This window comes from Dichotomopilus funicola (genome assembly GCF_033296635.1).
Source record: "Dichotomopilus funicola strain CBS 141.50 unplaced genomic scaffold C8A04scaffold_8, whole genome shotgun sequence".
Taxonomy (NCBI): Eukaryota; Fungi; Ascomycota; class Sordariomycetes; order Sordariales; family Chaetomiaceae; genus Dichotomopilus; species Dichotomopilus funicola.
The window spans coordinates 27,184-48,004 of record NW_026944029.1 but is presented as its reverse complement, the minus strand read 5'-3'; the positions used below and the strand labels follow the sequence as shown (position 1 = coordinate 48,004).

At 56.6% G+C, this 20,821-nt stretch overlaps 4 protein-coding genes across 4 annotated transcripts; 3 read left to right on the top strand and 1 right to left on the bottom strand.

Moving 5' to 3' along the window:
• Positions 1–2,769: 2,769 nt before the first annotated feature.
• C8A04DRAFT_9740 (actin interacting protein 3-domain-containing protein) lies at positions 2,770–6,307 on the top strand (the record flags this gene model as incomplete). The annotated part of the gene is made up of 2 exons (XM_062785608.1): positions 2,770–2,982; positions 3,227–6,307. The coding sequence occupies 2 exons, from the start codon at positions 2,770–2,772 to the stop codon at positions 6,305–6,307; spliced, it is 3,294 nt and encodes a 1,097-aa protein (XP_062639787.1).
• Positions 6,308–7,678: 1,371 nt separating this feature from the next.
• Positions 7,679–9,008, top strand: C8A04DRAFT_25636 (beta-lactamase/transpeptidase-like protein; the record flags this gene model as incomplete). The annotated part of the gene is made up of 3 exons (XM_062779637.1): positions 7,679–7,766; positions 7,828–8,834; positions 8,889–9,008. The coding sequence occupies 3 exons, from the start codon at positions 7,679–7,681 to the stop codon at positions 9,006–9,008; spliced, it is 1,215 nt and encodes a 404-aa protein (XP_062639786.1).
• Positions 9,009–10,617: 1,609 nt separating this feature from the next.
• C8A04DRAFT_9726 (uncharacterized protein) lies at positions 10,618–17,927 on the bottom strand (the record flags this gene model as incomplete). Its single annotated transcript, XM_062785599.1, has 4 exons — positions 10,618–10,922; positions 11,079–13,566; positions 13,704–14,032; positions 14,096–17,927. The coding sequence occupies 4 exons, from the start codon at positions 17,925–17,927 to the stop codon at positions 10,618–10,620; spliced, it is 6,954 nt and encodes a 2,317-aa protein (XP_062639785.1).
• Positions 17,928–19,536: 1,609 nt separating this feature from the next.
• Positions 19,537–20,789, top strand: C8A04DRAFT_9732 (Deoxyhypusine synthase; the record flags this gene model as incomplete). The annotated part of the gene is made up of 3 exons (XM_062785603.1): positions 19,537–19,755; positions 19,876–20,655; positions 20,715–20,789. 3 exons carry the CDS (start codon positions 19,537–19,539, stop codon positions 20,787–20,789), a joined length of 1,074 nt encoding a protein of 357 aa, XP_062639784.1.
• Between the last annotated feature and the right edge of the window lie 32 nt (positions 20,790–20,821).

Sequence of the window (20,821 nt, the reverse complement as noted above, 5' to 3'; positions counted from 1 at the left end):
TTTGTTCTGGGAAGCATACTCCACGGGGCCGCTATCAGCAAAGAAATATTCCATAAGCTACCTACATACGGAACGGCTGACGAAAAATCCACGGCGACTTTTCGGGCCACTGGTGATTCCGAGTTTCCATGTTGCGGTCTGATTCGGGCTCGGGTTTCTTTTTCCCCTTTTTGTTTGATCCCAAAGGAAACGGGAAGGTTCAGCACCGGCGTCATTGCTGTGGATGTGCTGCAGGTCAGGCATGTTGTGCTTCTGGGTCTCCACCTCTAACGCCTGTCTTGTCAACTCTTAGTTCTCTAACCACCTCAAGTCGCTTGCGCCGTTTGGCATCGAGTTTGTGCAATACCGACCATTGGTAAACGCACCGATATCTGAGACACTTCGCACTCCGGCCTCCGAATGGTTTCTGTCAGGGGCGGGTTGCGCATGTCAAATGGGTGTGTTAACACTTCGGTTTTGATGTCCCAGGTAGTTGGTGGAAGGTATCTAGGTCTGGGACCATGCAGGTTGCCCGCATCGTCTTCTCTATTTCGTAACCGGTGGAGCTTCCACGGGCAATACTGGACTCTGGCAACCTTTGGCTGATTGACAAGTTTCTGATGACATGTCTGCAGTCCATCTGGAGAAACCAAACCTCGCATCCGTAAATAGTTATACTTCAGCCGGTTATATCCCAAAAAGCCGACCCTGTGGTACGCGCCGTAGGACTTCCGGTGCCCCAAGATGATGACGGCAGCCATAGGCGGTTTATGATCTTTGAGGCACGGCTTGTTCTAGCGACCACATGTTCTTCCGGTCGTCCTAGTGACGTGATGGTAACGTCCAAAATGCAAAGCGCATAAAACAGAAGCTTGGAGGGCGTTATGAGGTTACACACACAATGAGTTAACGATGGCGCGTTGTAGGCCCAAAAGGTCATCCGGAGAACCACACCTTAGTATGACTGACACCGGTATTGTCCTTCGAGTGAAGAAGCTACATGGCGCCCGAATTGCCGGCGTGGGGAGGATAATACGTGGGCCCAACCTCGCTACGCTAGGTCATTGTTTATCGCATTTTAATCCTGCGATGAACCTGTGCCGCGACCTTTTGCAAAATGTGTTTAAGAAACCTCCCGTCATCTAATTCCGGCGAGATGGTCCGTTCGCTTCTGGCTTTGCGGGCCTTTGCCCTATGAATCCGACGTGGAATAGAGCCTCCAAGAGACACATGATTTGATGAGTGTCCGAGTTTCTGGCAAGTTGGCACCCGCTGAGGGGGTTTAGGAACATTGATGAAATCAACGCATCGATTTCGAACATGATGGTATGTAGATAAGAGGAGAGCGATCCGGGATTGGTGGTTGGAAACCCGTGAAATGTAAATCAGCGCAGTGGGTGGGGTTAGCTAAGATGATGAGCTGATTCTGACCACATTCCCAATCTTCGGTTTCCAGCTGCAAGCCGTCATCTTCCGGCCTTCAAAACCTTGAGTGACTACACTACCTACCTAGGGGGGTGAGCATTGAAGATCAGCTGGATGAAGTCGGGCGCCACGGCATGACGTCCTTCCGTTTCTTACGGTATTACCCCGCCGAGGTGTAAACTTCAACAGCGCAGCCCCCGAGAACGCGGTCTTATGGAAACTCCAAACGACGGAAACAAAGCTTCCAACCTTTGCCTTCTTCGTGTTTGAACATAACTTGATATCCCGGTATGATGTTGATAGGGAGCTGATATCAAAAGATCGAGGTCTTGGTTCGTCCGTAAGGATCGGCATGTTATAGAATACCGTACGGAATCCGAGAACACAAAAGACAACGAAATCTGGCTGGATGTGGCAAGGCGCCGAGCACCACCGCTGCAGGCAGGGGTTGACGGGTTCTCGAACGACAGGGAGTCTCGCTATGGCCAAAAAAAGCGGCACACTAAGTCCCTGGATAACTTACTTTGCTAAGAAAAGTGAAAAAAGACTAAAAAGAATAAACCAAAAAAGGGAAAGAAGAGAAAAAAGAATAAATCCAGCAAGTGAAAAAATACAAAAAAGAGTATATCAATCAAAATTTATTAAGATTTGATCGAATGTTAATGGATTAGACTTGAGCTATCTGTTTTAGTGTGTCGCTTTTTTTGGCCACAGCGAGGGAGTGTTGGTGTCTTAAGAACGAGCATCGGAGGGTGAGGGAAACAAAGCAAAGCGAAACAAGAAAATGGTGATTACATTATACGAGAAGTCGTAAACTTGAGCAACATCTAACGCGAGTCACCTTTTGACTCGGCTTAGCGAGGCTGGTGTATTGGATTTTTTGTAGTGTGGCCCCCAGGACTGAAAGCCCCACAAGTTATGTTCGGCCCGTCGGCCTACGACACGAGCGGACGACTCGTCCCTCCAACCCCCCAGCAGGCAGTGGAGTGGGACTCTCCGCACCCTCGCGAGAGGATGATTGTCCCTCCATACATCCACCAAAGCCTATCTCCCACAACCTCTTGGACGCCCTGTTTCTCGCACGAGCCACCGCATTCTGGGCTCTCTCAGACTCGACACACACCAGCCAGGAAATAATTTTGACTTGCGACCGGAGAAAGGGCGCCATTTTCGCACGCTCCAGCCCCCCCAAATACCCCGGCCGAGCGAACCGCTTCGAAATTCCACGCACCCCTGCTTTAGGTTGGGCAGCAAGAGAAGGAGAGAAAGAGGCAGGAAACGAGAGAGAAGTTGCATGCGCGCGAGTGGGGGGAGGCTAAACAACGAGTTTGCGACCGTGGGAGTGTCAACATACAGAGCAGAAGAATGAATCCGAGGGGCTCACATCGTCGGTCGCCCGGCGTAACAGAGCAACCGGCCCCCCCACCAAATGTTCCTCCACGATCGATATCGCCCGCCGTGGGTGTTGGTACGAACCGACCGGTTGCGCCGCGTGCTGCTGGCTCGTCGAGATCGATGCAGCCAGTGAGCAGCGCAGGCGCGAGTGGGAGCAGGAGTGACGGGACTCGACGGGCCAACGTGAGTTTCCAGCCTCTGCCGATTTCTCCTTTTCCTTGTGCCTCTCCTCGCAGATCCAGATTTGGCCGCCGGCTTTATGCATTGCGAGACTATGAGTTTCGGATTTTGGCTGTACCTTGACTGGAGCCTTGACTAGAGCCGGCACTGTCATTTCGTTTCAGCGGGCGTCTTTTGTCATTTCGTTTGTGCGGGTGTAAGCACCCGGTCGTCTTGTGTCCATCTGCTAACCAAGATACCCACAAAGTCGTCAGGAAGCACCAACACCTCGGTTCCGCTATCGCAAATTGAAAAGAGCGTCACACACCTTCTCGTCGCCACGAAACAACTTTTGGAAACACTTACACAATGGTCGCGAGGGAACGCCACCGACACTCAGGTGTCCGACGTCTATGTCCGCCTGGGGTACGAATTCAACATGGCCTGCCGAGCATTTACTGCAATCAACGTCGACACATCTGACCTGGGAAATGTCCCCGAGCTGCTGCGAGAAATTTTGGAGTCTACTCTGAGCCAGGAGGCTAGTGCCGAAAGCCTGGAAAAGTACCTGCCCAAAATCCGCGATATCATCATCAACTTACTGCACGGGCTCAAGCGGAAACAGACGAGACTCCGACAGAAGCAGCAGAGGGAAAGAGATGGCCTCCCCCCTGGTAGTGAAGGCAGTGGTGATGCGGGCAGCCCTCCAGCGGTTCCGGCCCGGACCACCAGTACAAGCACAACGGGGAGCGTCAACTCGGGCCTGACCAACTTATTAAATGAAGGCTTAGAAAACGGAGGCTTCCGGCCGAGCAGCCAGCGGGATGAGGGCACGCGTACCAATGCGACCGCAGCGCCATCTCCTACTAAACGCTTTATTCAGCGAGAGCACTCCCGTGGATCCGCGAATTCGGACCAGTCCAGCCTATCCAGCAACACGATGCAGAGCATACCGGTGCTGCCGCCCTACCCAGGCGATGAGACGATCCCGTCAGGCCCGTCGGCAAGCGACCTGAGCAGCCTGGATAACTTCCCCCCGCCTCCGCCTCCGCCCAAAGCATCGCAGCAGAGCGCGCTGGCGGCTTTGCAACGAGGAGGTGATTTAGAGCGGCGAGCATCTCGGCGGTACTCGGCGTATCAGATCTCAAAGCACTTGGGCGCCCAGGCGCAGGGGATCCCAATGCTCCCGCCCCAGACAAGCCCGATACCCAACCGGGGGAGAGGCGAAGTCAGGGAATCGATGCGGGCTATGCAAGCGAGGGATAACAACATCAGTGGCAACAGCCTCCGGCACAAGCGGAATATGTCCAGCCAGTCGCGTGCCAACAACCTCGATAGTACGTCGCCCGTCAGAGTCCCGAGCCGGGTCCCGGAAGAGCAGCAAGAGGGCCGTCCCGTGCAGTCGTCTGCCCCACGTGTTGAGCTCCCCGGGATAGAGGACGATAAGTTCCGGCCCAGCGCGACCTTGAATGGGCCGCCGTTGGATGTTTTCCCCGGTGGCGGAGATGCCGAGGAGGAAGAGGAACCAGTAAAACCTGCAGCGTCAACGCCTGCAGCCGCTCCTGGGCCGACGCAGAGCCCAGCCACCCCACAAGACTCGACAACCTCAACAGCCCGGGCGATCACCCCTGATAAACCGCCGAGTGCCTTTACGGAAACACCGCCCGCGACGAAGGAGCTGACTCTATTCTTGCAATACAAGTCCAAAGTCAAGAAGTTTGTGCTCTCTGAAGGTTACGAGGAGCTCTCAATTGGGCGTTTGCAGCTTGCATTCATCGAGAAGTTCTCATGGAACACCCAGCAGAACGGAGCTGATCTGCCTGAAATCTACATCCAGGACCCCGTATCAGGCGTCCGCCACGAACTAGAAGACCTGTCCGACATCAAGGACCGCACAGTGCTAGTGTTGAATGTGGAACAGCTAGACGAGGTCAAGCGACACATCGACGACGGCCTGGGCTCGATCAAGAAGATGATGGTGGAGATGAAGCAGAATGTAGACGACCACGGGGCCGCCCTGCAGAGGGTCTCGGAACGGCAGCAAGAAACAGCCAAGGATGTGGCTCGGCTCGCGTCTGCCCCTCCTCCTCCTCCTCCTCCGCCCCCCGCTGCTGTCCCAGCAGCACCGGCACCAACGCCGGCAGCGCCCGCCGCCGTCGGTGCCTCTTCCCCCCGGCAGGTCGGATCCACGTTCGCCTCGCGCAAACTCAGCGCGGGCCAGCTCTCTGAGATCCAAAGCCTCCGCCGCGACCTAGCCGTGCTCCGACAAACCTACTCCAACTTCCAGTCCGAGGTCCAGGGCTCCATGTCGGCGCTGCGCACCAAGGCAGCCAACGTCAAGGCGACCGCCGTCAAGGTGGCCGTCCCCGATATCGAGGGCGAGGGCGGCCACACGTATGTCGTCAGCGGGCGTAAGCAGCTCAACGCCGACAGCGACCGGCTCGTCAACCGTGTCGACGACCTCCAGGACCTCGTCGAGGACTTGCGCAAGGACGTGGTGCACCGCGGTGTGCGTCCGCTCCCGCGCCAGCTCGAGGCCGTCACCCGCGACATCACGCTCCTCACCAAGGAACTCAGCAAAATGGAGGACTATATGAAGCAGGAGAAACCGCTCTGGACCAAGATCTGGGAGAAGGAACTCGAAGACGTCTGCCAGGGCCGCGACGAGCTGCGCATGGTCGAGGACCTCATCGTCGACCTGCGCGATGACCTCGAGAAGGCCTCCGAGACCTTCGCCCTCGTCGAGCAAGCGACCAAGGAGCAGATGAAAGACGTCGGCGCGGGCGGCGGCGCGAACGGCGCTAATGGCGCGAACGGCCCCTACGGACCCAACGCCATCATCGCGCGGGGCCAGTTCACCAAAGGACTGACCTCGATCCGCGAGAATGCCGCGCTGGCCGATCCCAACGCTGCGAAGGAGGGTGTGCTGGGTGAAGTCCGGGCGTTGCAGCCGAATCACGAGAACCGGTTGGAAGCGATCGAGCGTGCGGAGAAGTTGCGGCAAAAGGAGCTGGAACGGCGGCGCGAGAATCCGCTGACTAAGGAGCTGGTCATGTTTGTTGGGGAGGGGAAGTTGAAGAAGTCGGGCGGGTTTGAGGAGGTGGAGAGGGCGAGGAAGGCGAAGGATGATCGGATTCGGAAGGAGGTGTGGGAGAGGATGAATGGGATTGTGGCGATGGATGAGGGGGGGGATGTTGGTGAGGAAGAGGAGGACGGGGTGGGGGAGGAAGAGGAGGAGGGGGTGGATGGTGAAGGTAGTGTTGGTGATGGGGTAGAGAGTGGGGAGTATGGGAGTGACGGGGAGGTTAACGGAAGTGGTGCTGTGGAAGTGTCTGCTGGTGGGCCGTAGTATTTTCTTTGCTTTGCTTCTCCTTTTTTTTGCTCTTTCTATTTATACGTCCAGCCATTCCCACACGCCCAATTGGATCGTTTCTTTACTTTCTTTGCTTTGTTTCGTTAGGCCGGGTCGGATTTGTTGAGCGTGTCCCTTTGTTTGTTTCTTTGTGGGTTGTTTGTGTCTGGCGATTTACGCTCGGCCCTTCGGTTTTAGCTGGTTGGTGGAATGGGTTCTCGGTGGATAGGTATGTGTGGTATGAATGGGCTCGGAAGGACAGGGTTGTATGGATATGGATATGGATATGGACATGGACATGAGTATGGGGATAGGACGCTGTGAAGGACTGTATACGCAGCCGGGAAGTTTCTGATGAGATGCACCGTTTTCTATTGTTGCGGAATATCCCTCCTGTTACTGCTGCTACAGCTAGTTCCCTGACTTGTGGGTATTCGTTTTTTTGATGACCTTGTGGAGGTTCTAGGTGGAATGGGCCGGGACAAGGAGAAGCACCGCGGAGGAGTGATTATACCCGAGTAGTTATTCTCGTGTTTCTATGCTGCTGGTATCTTGTTTCGCTCGTTATATATCCCGTTTTATTTCTTTGCTCTTCGCCCCTCGTTTCCGGGCTCTTCGTGATGTTTTGGATACCCAAGATCGCGGTGGATCAGAAACGGCAGGACATGGTTCTGTGGTTTTAGTCAGGTGTGAAGGCCATGTTGGGTGTTATCAGCCCAAGAAGTGTCTGCTCCTGTTCACTAGGAGAGTTGTCTCACAAGACCGAGTAAAGCACAATAATGCAGAGTTCTTAATGACGCTGACTTGCATTCATGTGCATGAACGTAGTGAGACTCCAGTCAATGAAGGGAGGAGGGGTGATCACTACATGTAAGTGGAAGCCCCGCATCTGCCGTGGCGGTCTTTAGCAGGACTGTCCGAGGTTTCATTCCCCTCTCCTCGCACCATTTACATTGCACATCGGGTTTATAAAGTTGGCTTGTCATTTCCGGACGGCCGCCACTAAACGTCGTATCCGCACCTAACTCGTATTTCGCAGGTAACGGAGACCGATTTCACGATGAGAGAAGGAAGGGGCAACCCTCCCTGCCTGCCTGCTTGGTCCCGATACCCACATGATCTGCATGCAGGATGGCCAAACGGCTGCTGTGGGCGAGACAGAGAGGATTGATGGTTGGGCAGGTGCGACCGTTCTTAGGTCAGACATGCCGAACAGGATTGGGCTAGGAAGGCGGGGTGCAGCTTGGGACGGAGGATTAAGTATTCGGGGTTTGGTGTTTGTTTTCCGCTGTTCGACCATTCGGTTTACTCAATTTCAGAACATCGGCACCTTCGCATTGATATTGGCACCAACGACCATCCGCCAACATGACACCCGAATTTGAGGCCCGCGTGAAAAAGGCCGTCGATGATGGCTATCTCCCCGGTGTCACCATGCTCGTGAAGGACAAGTCCGGTGAGGCCAAGTCACTACCTGCGCAGCTCACACTTCACTTACCCGCTCTAACAACACGCAGGCAAAATCGACTACGATTTCTCCTACGGCCCAACCAGTCTCAAGCCCGATGCACCTCCCATCACCACCAACACCATGCTCACCATGGCGTCCCTCACCAAGCTCATCACTGCCTGCTGCATTCTCAAGATGGTCGAGGGCAACATTCTCGACATAAACGAGGATATAACCAAATACGTCGAGACCCTCGCCAAGCAACCTGTCCTCCAAGGCTTCGATGACGAGGGCCAGCCCATCCTCGTCAAGCGCGAAACCCCGTTTACACTGCGCCACTTATTAACCCATACCGCGGGGACAGGATACATCCTCAAGGAAGAGCCGCTGGCGAAATGGGCCAAGGCCACGGGTCGCCCGCTGCCGGTGCCGCTGCGGCACAGTCCCCTTTCCGGAGGTATGTCGGTCGACTCGCGGTGGGGGTACCCGATTCTGTTTGAGCCAGGCACTGGCTGGGTGTATGGCAGTGCCATGGACTGGGCGGGGAGGTTGATTGAGAAGTTGACGGGGACGTTTTTCGACGATTACATGCACGAACACGTGCTGGAGCCCGTCGGGGTGCCCAGGGGAGCGATCACCTTTCACCCAGGCCGGTTCGACCAGCCCACATACGACATCATGGCCGAGTTCGGACAGCGCAGCACCCCCGAGGGCACGCTTGAGCCCGCTTACACGGAGTATGACAATGATAATGAGGCGTTTGGAGGTGAAGGGCTGTTCGGTGGGATGGGCTCCTACATGAAGGTGCTGCACTCGCTATTGATGGATGACGGCAAAATCCTCAAGCCCAAGACGGCGAAGCTGTTGTTTACGCCGCTGATGACGCCGGTTGAGAAAGCAGCGCTCAATGAGGACATGAAGCACCCTGAGTGGGCTGTCGGTTGGATCCCGCCTTCGGACACGGGGGTAGAGTACGACTGGGGCGCGGGTGGGTTGTTGTCAGTCGGCGGGGAGGGGCTGAAGCACAGGAAGAAGGGGTTCTTGATGTGGGGTGGGGCATGGAACGCGGCTTGGGTGAGTGTTTTTATCTTCGAGTTTGGCTTAAGGGTCATGCTAACGAGGTGACAGTTCATTGACCGCGAGGCTGGGGTGTGTGCGGTTTTTGGGACGCAGATTATTCCGCCGGGCGATGCGTTTACGAGGCAGATTGTCAAGGAGTTTGAGGAGGCTATTTATTCGCAGTTGTAGGGAGAAGAGAAAGGGGGGTGAAGGCAGGGCTATTAGAACCATTGATAGTAAGCATTGGCAGGGCGGAAGTGCCTACCAAGAGCGTGGTTGCAGAGGACTCCAATAAGAAGAAATGCAAATACAATGGGACGGGCGCACATCAATTATACTGTCAACACTCTCGAGATGGGATATGATATGAAATGGAAAAAAAGTAAAAGAAAAAAAACGCAAAAAGCTCACTGCCCACTTCCTCCGGTGAGGTTGTGGAACAGTTACGAAAACCCACGGGAGGGTTTTGCTTCGGTGACCGTACCGGGAGTCGAACTCCCGGCACGCGGTATCGCGGGCATGGGTGGCACGCCCGCACCCCCCCAAATACACCATCCGCGGTTGGGCATTTGCCGGATGGGGGGGGCTGTTGGAAACTGGTAGTGGAAAGGCGGGTTATAAAGGGCGGCAGGCCCGGGTGAGAGGAGGGCACGTACGTGGTATAAGGCAGACAGTCAGGCCTAGTTCTTTCTTTTCGTCGGTTGGACGTTGGATTACCGTGGCATCAACCACTGTGTTGAGAGCAGTAAGGAATGGACATTCCACATGGCTTTGGAATCTATCTGCTGCTTTAAAGGAGATGAAACTACCTAGTTATGTCAGCGACGTGATGCAGTTTGGAACTACCTCAGGCATGGTGGCCTGATCGAATATCTTGTGACCCTGAATACCGGATCCGATCTCAATGCTTGTCTGTTCCGAGACTGAGCGAGCGCATTCCTACATTCCCTTGTTATCAGGGCCTGTTGGGGTTAGTAAAATAATTACGTTACATGGTTAGTTGAGGTCTTGTGTATGTGACTTCACTTAAACTTGGGCTCAAGTTTGGACTTGGTTCTAGTTCATCTTTCTTGGAGCTCGTCTCGATTCGACGTTTGATCTTGTACTTGGATGGGCTTGGGATCTCTGTCTCAGTCCCAGGAGCTAAATCTTGTTTAGTTCCGTCTTCGCAAATTGGACCTCGTCTGTTCTACCCTGCTTTGGCTATGTTGAGTGATACAGCGTACATCATCAGTTGACCCAATAAAGCCTGGTTTGAGTTGATTTGATTTGGCTTGGTTTCCACATTACAGTTAATATATCCACACATTTCTTTCTTTGTTTTTTCGTTAACCCTCATCCCCTCCCATTCTCCCGTGAATACAATTCTTATACACTCCATATCTCACTCCCACACCCCCGCAGATATCAATCTGATATATCCACCCAACTACTTGATATACACGTATAAACACTCTTCCCTCATCTCCAGCTCGCCTGTTTCCTCTCCGTTGAGTAATGTTGGTATCATGTGGAAACCCACACCATGCCATGTTATGCCATGTGACGCACGCCAGGCTGTGCCAGGTCACGCACTCCATGCCGCCGAACCAGACCAAACCAAACCAGGCCAAAGCAAAACAAGCCACCAACCACGTCATCTCTCGATAAAAACCACCGAACCGAAAAGCCATAACAAAACAAAACAAAACAGAACAGAACAAAACTCAAAACGCAAAACGCAAAACGCCGGTATGTTGGAGTAAACTCCAGCCCAAACCCAAGCCCAAGACTCCAAGTCTTCAAAAGGGCTCCAAACTTAATACCGTCTCTCCCCACCCCCCATAGCCCCCTCACTCGGGCCCGGCGGCCCCGGCCGTAACTGCCGACCCAAAATCCCATTTCCACTTCCACTCCCACCACTTCCACTTCCACCTTGACCTTGCTGTTGCTGCTGCTGCGCCTCCCTTAGCTGGGACTCTCTCATCTGGCTCTCACGCATTTGGTTTTCCCGCATCTGAGCCTCTCGCATTTGCTGTTGATGGACATGCTGATGTTGCTGCTGTTGGTGCTGATGCGAGAATCCTTCCCGCATTTGTTGATCCCTTAGTTGTTGGTCCCTTACTTGTTGCTGTTGCTGTAGATGGGAATGCGCGTATTCACTCTCCCTTTCTCGTTCCCGCTGCTGCTGCTGCTGCTGGATATGAACTTGATGGTCGCCTCGCATGATTGATTCATGGCTTCCGTAAGCGGAGCTGCTTGCTGATGGAGGTCCCTGACTTTGACTTTGCGATCCAGGGGGACCGGGTGGTCCCCGCGGCGCACCCTGTGATCCGCGTAGATCAAATCCGCCCGGTACTGGAGTGTAACTCCGTCCTGGTAATTCTCGACCCGGCGGCGGGTGCTGTACCGCTGGTCCGGGGGTGTTCGCGTACCGCGCGTACGGAGCCTGCGGTCCACCGGTGCTTGAGTTGGCACTGCTCCCACCGCCGCTGGTGGGTTGTTGCTGTTGTGGCTGCTGAGGCGCTAGAGGCGTTGGTTGTTCGCCCCTACGAATGGAATCCTGCGGAGACGGCACGTACCGGCCGGCACTGCTGCCGCCGCCGAGGGAATTGTGGTGTTGGTGGTGAGGGTGTGTGGGCATACCGGTTGTCGGGCTTTGGGATTCGTACACGGATGGTCCACGAGGATCACGTAGGTTGAGGGGGTGCGATTGGTGAGAGGCAGAAGGTTGTTGAGCTTGTTGCTGCTGCTGTTGACCAGGCCCTGCTGTCGGCCAGACATGGTGTTGCTGTGCTGGCAACGGGCTGCTGACGGATGGCTTCGTGGGAACACCGCCATTCTGCGCGGCCCAGGCCGATTGAGTGGGCAGAGACTGCGAGGGCTTGGGCGGTGCCTGATGGGGTGGCCAGCCAGACTGTGAAGGGCGTTGCTGGTGCCCGTGGTGCGGCAGAGGTTGTTGTTGAGGATGGTGTTGGTGCTGGTGAGGGTGCGGGTGCTGGTGTGGATGCATGGGCTGTTGCTGCTGCAACCACGACTCACGAGGTGCAGGAACCGCTTCTCGTCGGCCCGACATGGACGGATGAGGAGGGTACTGCGATGGCGGCGACGGGGGACGAGACTGACTGACTTGGTACGTTTGGTACGGCTGCTGGGTTGGGTAACCACCTTGACTGGACTGCGAGTGCTGCGGATGATGTTGCCCAGGTGGAGCGTACGGGGTGTGCTGTGACTGAGGCGAGTTGGAAGCGCTGATGTGCTGGGCTGGGTAAGAATGCCGAGCGTAGTAGTCTCTCTGGGCATCCGGCCCCGTATCCATACGCTCCATGCGATCCATACGGTCCATGCCCGGCATGCCGGAGCTTGGCACGCGCATGTGTCCAGGCTGCGGCGACTGGGTGTGGTACGGTTTGAGCGGTGGGATGGCAGATTGCGGCGGTTGCCCGGGGTTCCGCGCATACGGGTATCCCGTCTCGACATCTCTCCTCGGCGGCAGAGATGTTGCGGGCGGAGGGCGAGACAGGGGCTGAGGGGTCAAGCTTCGGTTGGGAGCCGAGACTTCAGCGACCCGCTTCGGTGCGGGCGGTTCATCGTCGTTCAACAGCGACATGATGTTCACCTTGCGTTCCGGAGCGCGAGGCGGAACAGGCGCAGGCGCAGCCTGCTGCTGCTGCTGTGCTGGTGGTTGAACTGGAGGAGCGGGCGAAGGGAGAGAGGAGGAAGACGGAGCAGCTCCATAAGGTGAGTCTTGCATCGGCACTGGCGTCCGCCGTGGGATGCTCGACAAGGGCCGTTCGTTCGCGGGCGAGATCTGCGAAGGCTGCGGGGGCTCACCAAATAAGCTGCGCCCAGATTGCTGTTGCTGCTGCTGCGTGTGAATCGGCGGTGGGTACGAAGCGGTACTCCGAGACGGTTCGGGTTGTCCGGGTGGCTGCGGCTGCGCTTGTTGGGGCCGCCCGAGCGGGGCCGGTTCCGTACGTGACGACATACCGCGCTGCGCCGGCTGGTACGGCGGGTATGCATCGGGATGCGGATGATGCAGAGCGGATTCGGGTTCCTGCTTCATCCGCAGCGGCGGGGCACGGTCCGCCGGCCGAGGCGAATCTCGTGGACCAAGATCCAGCCTCGACCGGTCTCGCACATCCCGAGGTCCACCGCGTGCCTTGTCGGCTTGCTGCGAAAGCAGGGAGAACTGCCCGCCTAAATCGTTCTGCCACTGCGCAGTGCGCGATGGTGCAGGTTCGGGCACGGATGGAATTGGCGCGGTGGTTTTTGGAACAGCGGTAGAAACAGGCTTCTGCGAGATACGGACGGGCTGCTGTTGCTGTGACAGTGGTTGAGGCTCCATCTCTCTGATCTCCCTCTCCGGGTACGAATAACTCGGCGCGGGTGGTCGCAGAGGATGAGTATGTGGAGACATGGCCTGCGAGACAGCTGGGCTGGCAGACGGAGCCTGCTGAGATGCCGTGGCAGTTGTTGATGTTGGTGGTTGACCTAGTGTATGAGATACCGGTGCGGCCTGTGCGATCGGGACCTGGAAGCGCAAGAACGGCTGGCTCGGCTGCGGCTGTGGTTCGACCTTGGTGAGCATCCCCTCGTCGGGCTCGGCCGCAGCCAAAGGCCGGTGTCCAGTCGCCGACGAGACGTCGTATCGCTTTCGGGGCCCTTGTGTTGGTGTGGGTGGCAGAGGCCGTTTTTCGCCCCGAGAGCCTTTGCCGTCGGCTTCCATGGCGATTTGTTCCCACTCGGGTTTCGTGCCCTCCTTGGTCTGCCGGACGTAGAAGTTCTTGACCTGTTCCGAGTTAGTAAATTATCCATCTAACCCCTTCAACATGTACGATATGCACATATCCACATAACCGGAAATGTTTAGCAAGTATAAGCATAGAGAGACATAAAACGTACCATCGTCGCCGTCTTGGTCTGCATATGATTCGCAATCTTGGACCAGTCCGTGCCAAACGCCCGCAGCAGCCCCGGGAAATCCGTAGTTTCCGACACGCTCCAGTAGCTCGACGCCTGCTGCGGCGTGCGGATCCGGTCCGGCCCAGCGGGCTGCGAGATCTCAAAGGTGGGAACCGAAGCGGGCGGTGGAGGCGGGGGTGGTTCGGGCCGAAGTGATGGCGGTGCCATGACCTCGGAAATCGTGGAAGAAATCGGTGGGGGTCCTCCTCGCTCGGGGCTTGCGAGTTGACCTTGTTGTTGGACCGGAACGAGTGGTGGTTGCATCCCCCCTGCTCCTGGTCCTGCTCCTGCTCCTGTCTCTGGTCCTCCTATTCCTGTGCTTGCGCCAACACCCGATGCTCCTGCTGCTGCTCCGTGGGGTACATCGAACGGTAACGGTGTCCGGCTAGCAGCGGCCATATCGACGGTGGTCGACGGTGACAACCACTCCGGGCCTTGCGCCTTTGAATTGGCCCGCGCCCGTCCCGGCTTCCCGCTAGGAACAGCCAGGGGCACACCACCTCCAGGCCCGGGAGCCTGCGCCAGCTGCTTCGGCCCCTTGGCTTCCTTATCCGCTCTCGGTTGACGTGCTTTGCGCCCGCCTCTCTTAGCGGCTTCGGGCCTGTCCACGCCGCCTGGCCCGTCTTTCGCATCGGCCGTCGTGCCCGCTCTTCTCCGGCCGGGTGTCGGCGCAGGTGTTGCTCCATCCGAGTCCGCATTGGGTGTTGCGTTGTCATTGTTACCCCACACAGGTGCCGCAGCACGGCGCGGTGGACGTCTCCTTTCCCCATTCTCCCCCGTCTCCTGGCCAGCCCCGGCCCCCGAAGTATCCTCTGTTTCATTTTCTGTGTTACCCAACTCCGACACCAGCGCGCTTGATCGTTGTTTCCCGCGGCCCTTCTTACGGCGCCGCGGCTGCTTCTTAAGCTTGTCCTTGAGATTGAGATCGCGTTTCTTGGCGTAGTAGTAGAGGATGCATGTGCCCGGGTCTCGTTTCCCGACTTCGCGCGAGATCCGCCCCCACTGCTTCGGTGTCTCGAGGTATGCCTTTTCGAACTTGTCTGCCTCGTCCTGCGTGAAGTTGACGTGCTGTGGCACCACCTGCCACGTCGCGACCAGCTTTTCCAGCGGCAACAGCCCGGCCGTGTCGTAGAAGTTGACTTGATCCTTCTCTTCCTCAGTCCAGAACATTTCCGGGATAGACGCTTCTTTCTCGGTCCGATACTTCTCCTTTAGTGCACGCGCCTCCCGCTCCCTCATCTCCTCGTGTTCTCGAATCGACTCCTTGATCGCGTAATCGAGATCGAACTCAGTTGCGAAGCGGCCTGCCCCTCTTCTGCCCCCTTCGGGTTTCGAGTCTGCAGCGGCCGCCTTACCGGTCGTCCCAGGCTGAACCCCGGAGCTAGCAAAGAAGTCCCGGCTCCTGATTGCGGCCTGGTCATCCGAGTGCGTGAATCGGAGGTATGCGTCATACTTCTTGCGATATTCTTGGCGTAGTTCGTCCTGTGCGAGATGTGCCGATACCGTCTGGTCCTGGAAATGATGGAACAGGAAGTCGCCGAAATTGGCAGCCTGTTCCCCCATCTTGCGCACCCGCCGGCTGCGGAACCATGGCTTGACATTGTACATGGGAAGATCTTCTGCCGGCGGTGTGGCAGAGAATTCCCGGACCACTTCGACACTGCCGTAGATGCTCGCGTCGTCCTCCGTTCTGTTTTCGCTGCCTTCACGCGACACGTTGTTCTTGTCCAATCCAGGCCGACCAACGGGCGGCTGGAGAAGGATGCCCAGACCCTCTCGAGCGGTTGGTACATGTGTTGGAACAGGAGCTTGAATCGCCGCAGGTTCCGCGTCCGCAGCATCGCGCATATCTACATCGTGATCTAGCGGCTTAGATTTTCCGATTTCTGGCACAGGGGGCAATCCTGACCCTTCCGTGTCCACTTCCTCCACTTTGGGCTGGGGTTCAGGTCGTTCAACAGCTGGCTGCTCATCGGCTTTTTCCACGGTCGGAATGGCCGAGGGTTCGCGAACTGGCTGTCCCTGCGCCTGGTCTTGCCCCTTTTCTTGTGCTACAGTTTCATCCGCCCCGGCACCGGGAACTTCCTTGATAGCCACCTCAGCACTTGGCTTAACGCGAGGGAACGTGAAGTTTTCGGGAACCGGCCCAACCAGCTTCGTCAGACTCGCCTCGTCGTTGTTCAAAACACTCAACAGCGCTGTGTGTACGAGACCCGCGTATCGCCTGACGATGGGCATGGGAACTTTCTCAGCTGCGTCCCGGGCTCTTTTGAGTTCAGATTCCGTCTTGGAAATTTCGCGCTCGAAGTAGACATCCATATCCTCGTCGTCGTCGGATTCCGAGGATTCGTCAGACGCTGGCGGTGGTGCTTCTCTCGGTGGCAATTGTACTCGGGAAAACGGCACAGCAAGCACGGTAAACTTCTTTTGTATGGCGGGTTGTGGCTCGGTGGGTTGCTCAGGCACGGAATCGCCAGGCTTTGATGAAGCGGCCGGGCTCACTGCTTGTTCGTTGAGACGGGCCTTTTCTTGTTGTTCACGGGGCCGGTCAAGATCCATTCCTCCCATCTTAATATCGGCACTATTCGGCGCCGTCTTTGTTTCGCGATCGACAGACGCCCTGGCAGACTGCGAGCCCCGCTCCGACTTGATCATAATCTCGTTCGGGCCTGTGGCCACATGTAGCCCGAATCGTTCGCGTTCTGCACCCAGGGCATGGGAGTCCGATCGTGCGCCAGGGCTACGGGGCCGTTTGTCAAAGTCACGGTGGAATTCGGAGTGGGAGGACGAGCTGCCGGAAGGTCGGGCGGATTGCAGGGGAAAGTTTTGTGACCGAGCAGTTTTCGGTGATTCGACCTGTGATTTCTTGACGTTAAGTGAGGGGTTAATCCATTGCTTGCTCGATCTTTGTTGTTTTTGTTGGGCCCGGGGCCCGAGGGGGATAGGAGGGCCTCCGTCTGACAGAGCAGGTTTGGACGGTCCCGTTGGTGGGGGCCGTTCATTCCCAACTGCGTGACCAGCAGAGACAGGCCGTTCCTCTGTCAATGCCCGGGGACCAGTAGGCGGCGGTTTCCCAGTTAGTGATTGTATTTCCGTCGTCGCCGTGTTCTGGCGACTCGGAACGGAGCCAAATGCGGGTGCCGAAGGAGCAATAGGCGGGGGCGAGACGTCCTTGGCAGACGGTGGTTCGTGTGAGACACGATCCGCTTTGGGGCGAATGAGTTCGCGGTCTCTGTTTTCCCTTTCCCGAACCTCCCTATCATCCCGGGGGTCTCTACCAGGCTCCGCGTATCTGCTATCCCTACGATCCCGATCATCGGCTTCCCGTCCCCAGCGGCTTTCCTGCGACCGACTGCGCGGGTACCGATCACGATCATCGTAGAAATTGCCCCTGTCTCTACCGGTTCTCTGATCCCAGTCTCCACGGCCACGACCTCCGCCTCGACTACCTCCGCGAAACCCGCCACGGAAGGGTGATTGAGAAAACATAGGATCAGAGTTGGAGGACCCGGCTGAGAGGGGTCCATCTCTGGAGCCCCGCCGACCACGGTCAGCATCAACACCAAGAGGCGGGTCCCTTGTATCTCGAAAATCACGACTCGGCAGAGGGGATCGCGCTCGCAGTGGGGGCGGGGATGGCCTTCGAGCCCGAGGGAAATCGGGCCGGTCGCGTTGGTCGCGTGGCGGCCATTCTCGGTCGCGATCCCGATCCCGGTCATGTACTCTTTCGCGTTCCCGGCTTCGCTCGTCTCTAAAGTGTGGTCGGTCTCGATAATCCTCCCGGTCGCGTCCTCCATCCCTGCTGTCATCGCGCCATTGGCGCCCGCGTCCTCCTCCTCGACCCCTCCCTCGAAAGTCGCCAGCAAAGCCACCACCACGGGGGCCACTGGGCGGGTCGATCAAGGCCTTAGGACCGCGAGGTGGCTGGATGCCTGATAGCGAATCGCGAAACCCGTCCCGACTAGGTGGAAACCCAGACGGATTACCTCGTGAGTCCGGGGGCGGCCGGCGGCGGTCCGCGTCAGGGTACTGTGGGCCGCGATCAGTCCGATCCCCGTATGGAGACCTGTCGCGTGGCGAGCGAGATCGACGATCGCCGTCGAAACGGCCAGTGTATCTCGACCTGTAGTCATAACCTTTTAGTTGGACGAAACGCCTGATCATTCATGGAATAAAAAACTTGGGGATCCGCGTAGAAAAGGCCAAACCCATTGAGTTCCTTCGCCAAAAAACAGGCCAGAATCGGAGGACTTACATTCCAAATGAATCTTCGGGCAGAGCCCTTAAGCTCTCGGATGCCGTCGATATTGTGTCAATCTCGTCACATCTCCGATCAGAACGCGGCGAGACGACCGGGCGACAGATCCAGGGACCAGGCCGCACAATAATGCAGGACCAGGCCGCGCAATACGGGTCCTCACGTGTGCGCGTCCGGCCGTTCCGCGGAGGTGATACGCGCGGGTGGTTGATGGCTGTTGATGATGTTGTTTTGCAGTCGCTCGGTGCTTCAGGTTCTGCACTCTGCGCCTGTGCAGCAGTGGGAATGTCGAATCGCAACTGCACAGCCTCGCGGCCGGACAATGTCGCTAAAAAGACCCTGGATATCGGATCTTGGTACCCCGGAGATGCAATCCCGGTTAGACGATACCAACAACCAATTTACGTCCCCTTTTAGATGCGGCGAGGGGGATTTACTTGATGTCGATGGCGAGGTGATGTTTAGAGGAAGGGGCCATCTCTAACTTGGCTAAAGATTGGATGACCAGACTGGGTGGGTCTCGAATTCCGCGAATCCCCCCCCGGCACAACTCTCGGCCCACTTGTCACACGCCGGCGTTCTCAGCCCAGCCTGTCGGTGTGGTGGGCGTCCATTTCCGCTCTTACTGACGCGGACTGGAGGACTGGATTCCAGGGTTCTCAACATGGGCTAGCGGGACCCCCAAGACCCCTTGGAACGTGCCGAAATTCAAGAAGGCATCGGAAACGACCCTGCCGCGGACCACTGGTGGCCTTCCATTCAACCTGCAGTGTCCTGTCTGCCACACAGATCCGGGAGTGTGGAGCCCCCTGGTTTGTTGCGGTGCCGCACGCTAGTCCCGATTCGCCTAAACCTCCACACCCGTTCAGGCCCACCATCAGCGGGTGGTGCAAACGCCCGATTGGCTAGGCATTCGCTGAAAATGGCAGAGATTTAAATGTTAGTGCTCAAGGGCTTCGATCTTCGACAGGCATTGGCCACTGCAATTGGGCTGTTCTTGTTTTTGATTCAATCCGAGTCCCCTTCGGCCTTCAATTCGAGCGATTGACTCGGTGTTTCAGAAGTGCAGTGTTCTGGCGCACTGTCTTACTTTACTTGTCTTGCAGATGCTAGTTATATCACCATTCCGAAAAAGTCGAGTAAGGAAACGGATGTTCAAAACCTTTCCGCTGGGGGTTTCAAGATCGACTTTGATTCAGAGCTTAGGCTAGTGCGGGGTGGCGTCGTCTTGCAACAACACCACCAAAGTTTGCCCAGGTGTTTCGCAAGTTGACTCAACACCCAACCCTAACCACCAAGAGGAAGCATCACGGTTTTTAATAAAGTTACACTTCGCGGCTCTTGTTTGACTAAACCTTCCGAGTTCCGGGCGATTCTACTTCTTTCTCTCCTTTTCTCAATTTTTTTGCCTGCATACTTGCGATTCGTTGTTATTTTAATCCTTTTTTGATATTTACTTCTTTTTCAGTTACCCTTCCAAATTCTCAGAATCTGCGTCCCAACTCTCAACTCAATATGGCCTCACAAGATCCCCAACTCCCCCCAACAGGGGCTACGGAGGCAGTGCTGGTGAAATCGGTTGAAATGCCGGCCAATGCACAGAAAGTAGAGGAGTTGGACTTCAACAAATTTCGTGGTCGCCCAATTACGGTGGATGATTTGTTCCAGGGGATGAAGCATATGGGATTTCAAGCATCCTCTATGTGCGAGGCTGTCCGGATCATCAATGAGATGGTACGTGGTTCCACTTACACCGGATCGATGAAAGACTACACGGATGCATATCTTCTGCACGTATGCAGGCTTAATGCACCCAACATACTACAAGCTAATCTATTAACCCGTCCCTCATAGCGCGCATGGAAAGACCCCGAATCGGGGGATGGCACGACCATCTTCCTCGGGTACACTTCCAACATGATCTCGTCCGGTCTCCGGGGTGTCTTCCGCTACCTGGTCCAGCACAAGCACGTATCCGCCATCGTCACCACTGCGGGCGGCATCGAAGAAGACTTCATCAAATGCCTCGGCGACACCTACCTCTCCTCGTTCTCCGCCCGCGGCTCTGAGCTCCGCGCCCAAGGGCTCAACCGCATCGGCAACCTGGTCGTGCCCAACTCCAACTACTGCGCCTTCGAGGACTGGGTCGTGCCCATCCTCGACCAAATGTTGGTCGAGCAGGAAGCGAGTAAAGGCACCGACGACGAGATCCACTGGACGCCGTCCAAGGTGATCCACCGGCTGGGCAAGGAGATCAACGACGAGCGGTCGGTGTACTACTGGGCGTACAAGAACAACATCCCGGTGTTTTGCCCAGCGCTGACGGACGGGAGCCTCGGGGACATGCTGTACTTCCACACGTTCAAGTCGTCACCGCAGCAGCTGCGGGTAGATATTGTGGAGGATATCCGCAAGATCAACACCATTGCGGTGCGGGCGAAGCGCGCCGGGATGATCATCTTGGGGGGTGGAGTGGTCAAGCACCATATTGCGAATGCGTGCCTGATGAGGAACGGGGCTGAGTCGGCGGTGTACATCAACACGGCGCAGGAGTTTGACGGGAGTGATGCGGGCGCCCGGCCGGACGAGGCCGTGTCGTGGGGGAAGATCAAAGTTGGAGCGGATGCGGTCAAGGTAAGTGCCAGCTTCTGCGCGCCCTGGGGATGATAGACTGCTGACCCTCGATTGTTTAGGTGTATGTCGAGGCAACGACATGCTTCCCATTCATTGTGGCTAACACGTTCGCCAAAGACGACCAATATCAATAGACCAACAGGTTTCTTATTGGCGCAAAACATAT